Source organism: Sinohyriopsis cumingii, chromosome 1 (assembly GCF_028554795.1).
Source record: "Sinohyriopsis cumingii isolate HCF-2022 chromosome 1, ASM2855479v2, whole genome shotgun sequence".
In the NCBI taxonomy this organism is placed as follows: domain Eukaryota; kingdom Metazoa; phylum Mollusca; class Bivalvia; order Unionida; family Unionidae; genus Sinohyriopsis; species Sinohyriopsis cumingii.
In genome coordinates this window covers 157,728,532-157,740,563 of record NC_142961.1, presented here as the reverse complement: position 1 = coordinate 157,740,563, position 12,032 = coordinate 157,728,532, and the positions used below count along the sequence as shown (strand labels likewise).

The 12,032-nt window shown below is 35.9% G+C and overlaps 1 protein-coding gene across 6 annotated transcripts in view; it reads right to left on the bottom strand.

Annotated features, from left to right (window-relative positions):
- Window positions 1-12,032, bottom strand: part of LOC149808216 (uncharacterized) — a 79,804-nt gene that overhangs the window by 51,596 nt on the left and 16,176 nt on the right. For all 6 annotated transcript variants that reach the window (XM_089974985.1, XM_089975022.1, XM_089975027.1 and 3 more), the window contains 2 exons: window positions 11,180-11,305; window positions 160-324 (listed from right to left, as the gene is read on the bottom strand). In XM_089974985.1, the coding sequence (XP_089831111.1) occupies window positions 160-324; window positions 11,180-11,305 (291 nt within the window). The remainder of the gene's footprint in view (window positions 1-159; window positions 325-11,179; window positions 11,306-12,032) is intronic.

Here is a 12,032-nt window from a genome sequence, read left to right as displayed (position 1 = left end):
GGATGAACTCAAATTATTGTGCTAGGACATAATACAGATGTACAACACCACGATACACTCCACTTTATGTAGGATACATAAAAAGTGCATCTCGGAATATGACAACGAAGTAGACAAGGTTTCTTAAAAATGTACTTATCTCTACTGGCAGTGACTTACCTTTTATACCTGCTGTCTGTGCTTTGGATGAAAATATCTCATAACATTTGTCCAGTGCATGCAGGTAACATTCTATGGACAGCTTACCATCCACCACTGGATATTCGGATGCCATATTTGGTTTGTAGAAATCATATACATGTTGCATGTGTGTGGCTCTCAAACCTAGAAGAAGACATTACAATGGGGTACTGACTGAATTTCACGGGGGAGCTGCCCTTACCCAAATGATGTCTCTGTATATATTAAGTTTTTAATGAAAACCATGGTTTGAAACAAGGAATTTTTATTTAATAACCCACTCTATCACCCAAATGAAAATGTTCCTGATCTTGTCGAAATTTTACGGATCCTGCTAAAATCGAGCAGAAGCCAGTTCAGAAACTGTTATTTCACAAGACTCATCAAAAGTTGCTTTTTTTGTGTGTGATTCATCAACATATCTAGATGCCACAATTTGCTTCAGCGGAGCAAACTTTCTGTGGTGATTTCATGTATATCCATTATGGGAAGGAAGCTTGCATTGTCTGATTCCAGGGACTATTTGTGTGTGATTTTGATTTTTAACGTAGCTTTAACAATTTTTCAATCATATCGCTACAATGTCTGCAGTGTTTATAGTGATGTCTAGCATTGGGCATCATGCGCAGACATGTAGCATCATGCTCCAGCCAGTCACATTATTCTGACACCAGGCCAACAAGTTCTAACACTAAGCTCTTAATGCTGAGTACCAAGTCCTAACACTAAGCCCTTATCGCTGAGTACCAAGTCCTAACACTAAGCTCTTAATGCTGAGTACCAAGTCCTAACACTAAGCTCTTAATGCTGAGAACCAAGTCCTAACACTCAGCTCTTAATGCTGAGTACCAAGTCCTAACATTAAGCTCTTAATGCTGAGAACCAAGTCCTAACACTAAGCTCTTAATGCTGAGTACCAAATCCTAACACTAAGCTCTTAATGCTGAGTACCAAGTCCTAACACTAAGCTCTTAATGCTGAGTACCAAGTCCTAACACTAAGCCCTTAACGCTGAGTACCAAGTCCTAACACTAAGCTCTTAACGCTGAGTACCAAGTCCTAACACTAAGCTCTTAATGCTGAGTACCAAGTCCTAACACTAAGTTCTTAATGCTGAGAACCAAGTCCTAACACTAAGCTCTTAATGCTGAGAACCAAGTCCTAACACTAAGCTCTTAATGCTGAGTACCAAGTCCTAACACTAAGTTCTTAATGCTGAGTACCAAGTCCTAACACTATGCTCTTAATGCTGAGTACCATGTCCTAACACTAAGCTGTTAATGCTGAGTATCAAGTCCTAACACTAAGCTCTTAATGCTGAGTACCAAGTCCTAACACTAAGTTCTTAATGCTGAGAACCAAGTCCTAACACTAAGCTCTTAATGCTGAGTACCAAGTCCTAACACTAAGCTCTTAATGCTGAGTACCAAGTCTTAACACTAAGCTCTTAATGCTGAGAACCAAGTCCTAACACTAGGCTCTTAATGCTGAGAACCAAGTCCTAACACTAAGCTCTTAATGTTGAGTACCAAGTCCTAACACTAAGCTCTTAATGCTGAATACCAAGTTAGGCAGCTATTAGTACTCATACCTCTTTTATAAGACTCTAGTGTGACTTGGCTAGGGTTCGAACCTCAACATACAAGGCAGATGCCCTAACTAGCACGGTCAGTCAAATTTATGACACCTTTTTGACTCATCAGCTGATGAAGTACCATGCACAGAAGCCAAACTAGATGGATCTCTAGATAGATGGATAGGATAAATAAAGATGAAACCAGTGTATATTATTCAGTGGGATAAATCACAAATAAATTGACAACATACAATCTGCCCAAAATAAAGTCCACAAAATACATAATGCTTTACATTTTATATCCATTTATGATAAATCAATGAACATGTAGTTCATATACAAATATACAAATATTTCAGAATTAGTCAATTCACAATATTCAATATGTTAATTCAACACGTCTTACATATAAAAAATGAAATTTAAGTCCACACTTTGCGATTCATAGTATCCAATAAATGTCACAATCGCACGTCATCTGGTACAAAATCCAAGAATTCATCCTCATTGTCTGATAAAGTTCTGAAATCCTCCATCAACGTACAGTCATTATTAATCCTCCATCAACATACAGTCATTATTAATCATCATCATAAATATTTTGCATGAAAATGGAAGCAATATAACTGCTATTAAACAATACAGATGGACACTTCACTTTGTGGAGTGTAGCATTTCATTTGCTTGTAATATTTTCAAACTGTTAAAATCAAAATAACTGTAAATATAAGTATTGTGTAATGGATACCACTGTCAAAATGGATAAACACAGAGCATACCATATGTACATTTCTGAATGGGAATAGTGGCATGAAAACATAAAAATATTTGAACAGACAGTATTTCTGTGTAGTTTAAACATGAAACACTTCCAATTTTATTCCTAAACATATCAATTTATTTTGTATGTCATGCTTATAAAGATGAACACTACTCTGCATGAATTTTCAGTAAAAAAAGTAATACGTTATTTGATACTGAGAGTAACTTTTCATGATGTGATGGACCCATTGTGAATTTTTTTTTGACAAAACCAGATTTTTCTTGAATTTCATCCAATGGTGGCTGATGCAGCATGCTGATACATGTATATATAATCCTATCTTAAAGTCCACCTGTATTGTGCAAAGACCTAGTTTGAACTGCCACCTTTTCAACACTAAAAACCACCACTGAGTAGCCACCTGTCTTCAGAGACCATTTTCTCCACTTCCTAGCAATGTTTCTATGTATATCAACATATACACATATACATAAAGATACATCATTCCTGTTAGTAACCTATTAAAGATCAGAAATTTGTTCATTATTGTTCTCACATATATTGGACTTTCCATGTTATAATGACTTTATGAAGTAACTGCCTCTTATAACCACAATGGATCATATGACCACATTGGATCATATGACCACTCATTCTTTCGATCTACTTGAATTCAGCAAGTGCAGAGAGGCCACAACAAGCAAACTGAGACTCAATGCAAGAACAACAAGAAGCACTGGACTATGCAGGACACATCAATAACTCTGCCAAATGCAATGTGTTAAACATAGTTCCAGTATAAAAAGAAATTGTTTAATTCTAACAAGCAGGAAAATAGTGTAAAAGTGTTCTTTCATGTGAATGCACTTTAACAGTTGTTAACATTTTATGAGAATTTAATAATAATAATAATAATAATAATAATAATAATAATAACAATAACAATAATAATAATAATTTTAAATCAGAAGATGACTCAGTTACTTGTCTTGTCAGCTGTTTTGTTGATAAAAAGGCCACAGATGAGCAGAATTATAAAAATGGTTGCCAATTCTGTAAGATCCATGATTCACTGATCTGGTGATGGTTTGTGAATATTTTGAAGTCATTACCTTCAAATAAATGAAGTTTATGGACTTTCATGACAGTCTTGGACACTGACCATAATTCAGATCCACAAAAAAGCAAAATTAAAGCTTACCCGAATAGTAGATAGGGAAGTCCTATTTTTCTATTTTGTTTCACCTAAATATCAAAGGTTTCAGTAGCAGCCATTAGCATTACAAAGTGCTGTGTGGGTGTTACCTGATTATCAATGGTGTCATCAATGGCATAAGTAGTATAATGGTTAGAATTAATCACTTTCCACCATTTTAACAACCTTATATTAAGACAAGTGAGTTCCACCTATATTAATATGGTAAGGTAAAAGAACATGAAGAGAAAAGTTAAACAAAATGTCCCAACTTTTAGAGAAATCCATCTGGCTAATGCTGATAGATGAGTTCCGTTTATTTACAAATGCATCTGTAACAGAAATCTCAAGAGTTATGTCATAAGAAAATATCATATTGTCTTTGTGACATCAGCAACAGGCATGAAAACAATTTACATTTGAGATCTGTTAGGCATTTAATATTTCATTGGATCAGAGAGTTGGACAGGCTGTTTCAGTGGTCAGGACAGGCTGTTTCAGTGGTCAGTACAGGCTGTTTCAGTGGTCAGTACAGGCTGTTTCAGTGGTCAGGACAGGCTATTTCAGTGGTCAGGACAGGCTGTTTCAGTGGTCAGTACAGGCTTTTTCAGTGGTCAGGACAGACTGTTTCAGTGGTCAGGACAGGCTGTTTCAGTGGTCAGTACAGGCTGTTTCAGTGGTCAGGACAGGCTGTTTCAGTGGTCAGTATCAGAGGATCCTAATCACCCAATGAATGTAGATATGTTACGACCTGCAACTTTTACAATTAAAATACATTTTATGAATTATATATCAATTAGTTATTCCTTATTTGTTCAAACTTGTTTCAAACTGCAAGCATTCATATTATGCTGTCTGTGCTGGAAAATGTGCTACTTACCTTGACAATGACTACACGATGAAAGTGACATTCGTTGACAGGTTAACATGAAATAATGAATGCAATTGCAGGCATTTACTAATGAAGCATGTGCCACATGAAAATGCTCAATATAGATGTGCCACATAAAAATGCTCAATAGAGATGTGCCACATAAAAATGCTCAATAGAGATGTGCCACATAAAAATGCTCAATAGAGATGTGCCACATAAAAATGCTCAATAGAGATGTGCCACATAAAAATGCTCAGTGCTGAGGAATATATTGTGGCAAGTGCTGAGAATAAAACTTGCAGATCATAATGCTTTAACGACTGAACATTACCACTCTCTCTTTCACTTTTTGGACTAGCCCACGTTTAAGCATTTTGCAAACCTGAGTTTGTCCAAACAGAATTTAAGTCAGTTTTAAGCATTTAGCATGTGTAGTTGTAAATAAAGGTGTCAACGGGTAACCAGGTACTCAGGTACCCTTCCATTCTTAATTACACAGGTAATACATTTAGTCCATGTAAATAAAAAAAAAACAAACAAAAAACAACAATCTCACCCCCCAACCCCATTTTTCCAAGTTCAGATCAAAGATTATATACGGTGATGCCAGGAGTGAGAGAGACACAAAATAATGTGTACAGTTTGTGTCTCATGTCATGTGACGTTGATCCATTGTAGACTCCTGTCTACTGTTCTTGTATTTTTGACATGTGCGACCAATTGGCTGTGCATGTTGAACAGTTTATTTTCCGTTGTTAGTTACTGTACATTACATCCCAAGGAAATAGATGGGTTTCATAATCTGAAACCATATGCCACAGATTCATTATTTTGATATATACTTAAGCAGCAGACCAGTCTATATTGAGAAAAAATGGTGCCAAAGAACAGGCATTATAGATGTGACTATATGTTATGACTAACAAATGTTAGGAGAGTGATTTTGCTAAACTGAAGAACATGTTGCATCATGACAAGAGCAAATCAACAGCACTTTACAAATTTTGAAAGAGGGATTCGAATGATAGAAAATAGCATTCAGAATTTGTGGACTTTACAACTTTTCAATGAAAGTTAAAAAAATGTGACGTAATTTAATTAAAGTAAATGTTATGTATAAAATTTTATCATTTAGTTTTGTGTCTGAATACTAGTACTAATCCATATGAATTTAGCCGATTTGTTACAAGAATTTAAACTACTTGCGAATCCTGGTAAGTATAAAAAATAAATGCACGTTTTTGATGTGGTTTTCTGCAATTATAGCATGTAATATATGGATTACTCTTTTTATGTTCAGGCTGCATTTTTTTGCCACTCATATTATTAATAATTAAGCTACTATCTCTCAGGGTATTGACATGTATGAACTTAGAACAGAGCAGTTCTGGTTCACATTTAATAAGTTCCCTTTGATGGAGCACCCAGGTGACTTTTTCTAAACTTTTGACATCTATAGTTGTAAAGCCCTGTTGAATCTATCTTTACCACATTAAATGCATGCAATGCATTCCAAAAATCATTTCTTTTAAAAATTAGAGTGTGTTTATGAAACATAATTCTCCATCAGAGTGCCTGAGAACTGAATAGCCTTAACAGGAAAGATGGATACCTGAAAAAGAGTGACACTATTTTTTGAACACATGAATCATGAAATCTAGATTTTTTATGACAAAACAATCTGCACACATTATAGAGGATATGACCATATACTGCAAGGCAAGATCTTGTATTTGAGTCACTTGCCCTTTGCTCCCTCTTAGCTAACATGACAGACCTGAGTGCTGATACAATGATTAATAGGTCATAAATACATCAGTCATCAGCATGCCACCTGCAGGAAGAATGTTCCTCGAGTAAACAAACATATGCACATTATGTACACAGCTCAACAATGCCCAAATATAATATACCCCAAGCCTTGGGACTACCACAATGTTGGATAAAGACCATCATACACTGAAATTACATGGTACAAAACTAGGTCATAAATATGTCAGTCATCAGCAGGAAGGATGTTCCTCGAGTAAACAAACATATGCACATTATGTACACAGTTCAACAAGGCCCAAATATAATATACCCCAAGCCTTGGGACTACCACAATGTTGGATCTAGACCATCATACACTGAAATAAGATGGTATAGTTGACTACTATATCATGAACTGTTTTTACATATTTTTTAATGAAATAAAAAATATGTAACAAAAAAGAAACAACAGTAATTGACTGACATGAAGATGGAAAGACAAACCCTGATGTGAACAGTTTAATATTCATGTGCTTTCACCAAGTTACAAAATTCAAGCTGGGAAAGCATATATTTTTATTTTGTTTGCCTGCTGGAGTACCATCTGATTTTGACATTTGTCACACTCTGCAGAGTGTCAAGGATATAGCTATATACCATGGTTTTTCATATAGTCTAACTGCCCTATGTAAACAGTTAATGCAAATGATAATTATTATGAACAATTACAAGTATTTTTAAGGCAGTCTTTTCTATATATCAAAGTGCTGAACATTTTATTATTTCATAACAAGATGAAAATTATAATCAATGCCTGTATCAAATATTTTTCCTAATGAATAAAAGCCTATACAAATTACAGTTAGAACTGTTTTAGTTGACATGATTTTACAATGAAAACAAGTTATTCTTGTTATTCTTAGTTCAAATTTCCACTGACCCTTACCACCCCACCCCCTCAACATAAATTTCAAAATATCTCAAGGGTCAGAGGAAACTTGGACTATATCATACCGGAATAGGGTGGGAACGGTCAGAGGAAACTTGGACTATATCATACTGAAATAGGGTGGGATGGGTCAGAGGAAACTTGGACTTTATCATACTGAAATAGGCTGGGAAGGGTCAGAGGAAACTTGGACTATATCATACTGAAATAGGGTGGGAAGGGTCAGAGGAAACTTGGACTATATCATACTGAAATCGGGTGGGAAGGGTCAGAGGAAACTTGGACTATATCATACTGAAATAGGGTGGGAAGGGTCAGAGGACACTTGGACTATATCATACTGATATAGAGTGGGAAGGGTCAGAGGAATCTTGGACTATATCATACTGATATAGGGTGGGAAGGGTGAGAGGAAACTTGGACTATATCATACTGATATAGGGTGTGAAGGGTGAGAGGAAACTTGGACTTTATCATTCCGGTGGAATTGAAATGCTTTTCAGCCAGGACAATACAAGGCAGCCAAACCAGGCTGGCTTGAATGACATCAAACCTGCAACCCCTATATTAAAAGTCTCATACTCTTAACAAGTGAGATAATTCTGCTCCCAAAATGCAATTCAATATTACAGAGATGCAATATTTTGCAAGACATTGCAAAGAAGTCTGGCCTTTTAAGGAAATTTTCATATTACATCTCTCATATTATGGTTTTAATTCCAAACAACTAAGATGTATTTTATTCCAAGCAACAAAACATGCTGTAAAATTGAGGTTCTCAAATTATGATATGTGGACCACTGGCGGTCCTGTGAGTCTGCAGAAAGATTGTACAACAAACAAGAACCTGGACATTGCAAGAGATAAAATTAAAAAAACAGGCTCATCAATCACATAAGAAATAAATACTGCCAATAAAAAATGTGAGTTGTGTACTTTTATTTGAATAACAAAAAAATGTTAGTTATTAAACTTTTGTTATATGTAATGCTTTATAATATTTAGCTAATTGTACAATTAAAATTAGGAAAGATTATTAAGTGGTCCAACAAGGCCTTCTGCAGTCATTAAGTTGTCAGTGAGACCATCAGCATGGTTCACATGTTCTGCAGAAAAAGTTTGGGAAAACCTGCTATAGAAAGTACCAAATTGGACTGACTATGCAATGTCTCTATGCAAAATACCACCCTCTTATATCATCAACAGTGTCCTCATGGAAAATACCACCCACTTATATCATCAACAGTGTCTCAATGCAAAATACCACCCTTTTATATCATCAACAGTGTCCTCATGGAAAATACCACCCACTTATATCATCAACAGTGTCTCAATGCAAAATACCACCCTCTTATATCATCAACGGTGTCCTCATGAAAAATAAAACCCACTTATATCATCAACAGTGTCTCAATGCAAAATACCACCCTCTTATATTATCAACATTGTCCTCATGAAAAATACCACCCTCTTATATCAGCAACAGTGTCCTCATGGAAAATACCACCCACTTATATCATCAACAGTGTTCTCATGGAAAATACCACCCTCTTATATGATCAACAGTGTCCTCATGGAAAATACCACCCACTTATATCATCAACAGTGTCCTCATGAAAAATACCACCCTCTTATATCATCAACAGTGTCCTCATGAAAAATACCACCCTCTTATATCATCAACAGTGTCCTCATGAAAAATACCACCCTCTTATATCAGCAACAGTGTCCTCATGAAAAATACCACCCTCTTATATCATCAACAGTGTCCTCATGAAAAATACCACCCTCTTATATCAGCAACAGTGTCCTCATGAAAAATACCACCCTCTTATATCATCAACAGTGTCCTCATGAAAAATACCACCCTCTTATATCATCAACAATGTCCTCATGGAAAATACCACCCACTTATATCATCAACAGTGTCCTCATGAAAAATACCACCCTCTTATATCATCAACAGTGTCCTCATGAAAAATACCACCCTCTTATATCATCAACAGTGTCCTCATGACAAATACCACCCTCTTATATCATCAACAGTGTCTCAATGCAAAATACCACCCTCTTATATCATCAACATTGTCCTCATGAAAAATACCACCCTCTTATATCAGCAACAGTGTCCTCATGGAAAATACCACCCACTTATATCATCAACAGTGTCTCAATGCAAAATACCACCCTCTTATATCATCAACATTGTCCTCATGAAAAATACCACCCTCTTATATCAGCAACAGTGTCCTCATGGAAAATACCACCCACTTATATCATCAACAGTGTCTTAATGCAAAATACCACCCACTTATATCATCAACAGTGTCCTCATGAAAAATAAAACCCACTTATATCATCAACAGTGTCCTCATGAAAAATACCACCCTCTTATATCATCAACAGTGTCCTCATGGAAAATACCACCCACTTATATCATCAACATTGTCTATATGCAAAATACCACCCACTTAAACCATCAACAGTGTCTCTATGCAAAATACCACCCACTTATACCATCAACAGTGTCTCAATGCAAAATACCACCCACTTATACCATCAACAGTGTCTCTATGCAAAATACCACCCTCTTATACCATCAACAGTGTCTCAATGCAAAATACCACCCACTTATACCATCAACAGTGTCTCTATGCAAAATACCACCCTCTTATACCATCAACAGTGTCTCAATGCAAAATACCACCCACTTATACCATCAAGTGTCTCGATGCAAAATACCACCCACTTATACCATCAACAGTGTCTCAATGCAAAATACCACCCTCTTATACCATTAACAGTGTCTCAATGCAAAATACCACCCACTTATACCATTAACAGTGTCTCAATGCAAAATACCACCCACTTATACCATCAAGTCTCGATGCAAAATACCACCCACTTATACCATCAACAGTGTCTCAATGCAAAATACCACCCTCTTATACCATTAACAGTGTCTCAATGCAAAATACCACCCACTTATACCATCAACAGTGTCTCAATGCAAAATACCACCCTCTTATATCATCAACAGTGTCCTCATGCGTCAGTCTGTTTTTGGAACTAGTTGAAAGAAAGTCACTTTCTGTTATGCAGGAAAGTGTACTGTTCCTGCCAAATCAAACTGAAGCAGTCTACATTCCCATGTACTCTTCATTTAACCGCAATGGCACACACACATACATGCAGACCCTTTACTTATTTTTCATACCGGAACAGATCACTTTTGTTGATCAGTTGGGAGTAAACAGAACATACACAACATGTGCATGACTAAGTCTGGAATTATTAATGTCATGTCTGGCAAAGGCAATCTCTGCTATGCACAGTCCCAATTAGTAATAACTAGTAAATATTCATATATTCCATCTGCATCTGAAATTAATAATTCTTTGTGCTATCAGAGTTGTCTTCAAAAGATCTATGTATACAGGTTAACTCTCAGAAATAAAGTAAATTCTCCCTTATCAGACTGGTACAAACAACTGCAATCTGCACAGACCCAAATCTGCTGTCACATAATGCATTGGCAGATCTGGGTCTGTGCAGTTTGTTAAGAGTAATCAGTAGAAAAAACAACAAAGACCCTGATCTGCAGGTGCACTATGCAATGGCAGATCAGGATATTTTTTGTTTGCAGTTTGACTCAACTTATATAAGTGGGTATTGAAGGTAATGAAAAATATTCTTAAAAATATTAAAATTTCCATTGGCCATGACTTGTCATTTTAATAAAACTGAACACAAACAAAAAGACTGAATTTCTCAGAAAGAATAAATAACATTTATTTATATGTCCTAGATTGCTGGACAAAGAACTTTCCAAACACATTGTAAAAAAATAAAGCATAATTTGAGAGTTCCTAGAATTTGACAGAACTTACCTCTATCAAAGATAAGTGGGGCATTGTCACCTAGGAGGATGGCTACAGCCCCTGCTCCTCCTGTACATCTGGCATTACCACTAGCATACACAGCAATATCACTGGCAACAACCAGGGCAAAGCGGCCTGAAATTTAATATTAAATAATTCTATGGAATACTGTGTCTCGCCTGCTCTGCCTTGCATGATCCAAATACCCAATACCCTCAATAACTAATACACAAACGAGTTTGCGAGATACCTCTGAAAATTTAAGCTGAGGCTGCACATCAACTGTGAATGGCATGTGTTAAATAGTGTAATATTTGTTTTATAATCATGTTGGGAATAACTGTTGATAAATATACCTTTTTATAGTAAGGTTTTTGCTTTTCTGCATTAATTACCTTTATTTTCCAGATAACCACTCTGAAAGATCATTCAAAATATAACACTTTAGCCTTCAATACACATGACAGGTGTAATGGTGCAAGTTTTGTGTATTACAATACTGCTTTTTTGTAACGAATCTTGATACCTTCCAGTGTTTGTATTTACTACGTAAAGTACCAGATGGACAAATCATTGCAAGCTAATGTAAAACTCATCCTTGAGAAAACCTATGAGTGTCAATCTAGGAAATTTTGGTCCACTACAAACCATGGATCTTGCTTTTCCAAAATGAACCCTATCAATGAAATCCAATTATTCACTCTTGCTTGGTCCCCCTGCTATACTTATCACATCTGTGAATGACTAGGATAAACCACGCTTCACTTTTGGTCACTTAAATGATCTTACTTTTGTACTATATCATATTTGAAACAGTATTTGACAGGTCAACTCAAATGACTTAAAGAGTTCATTTGTCACT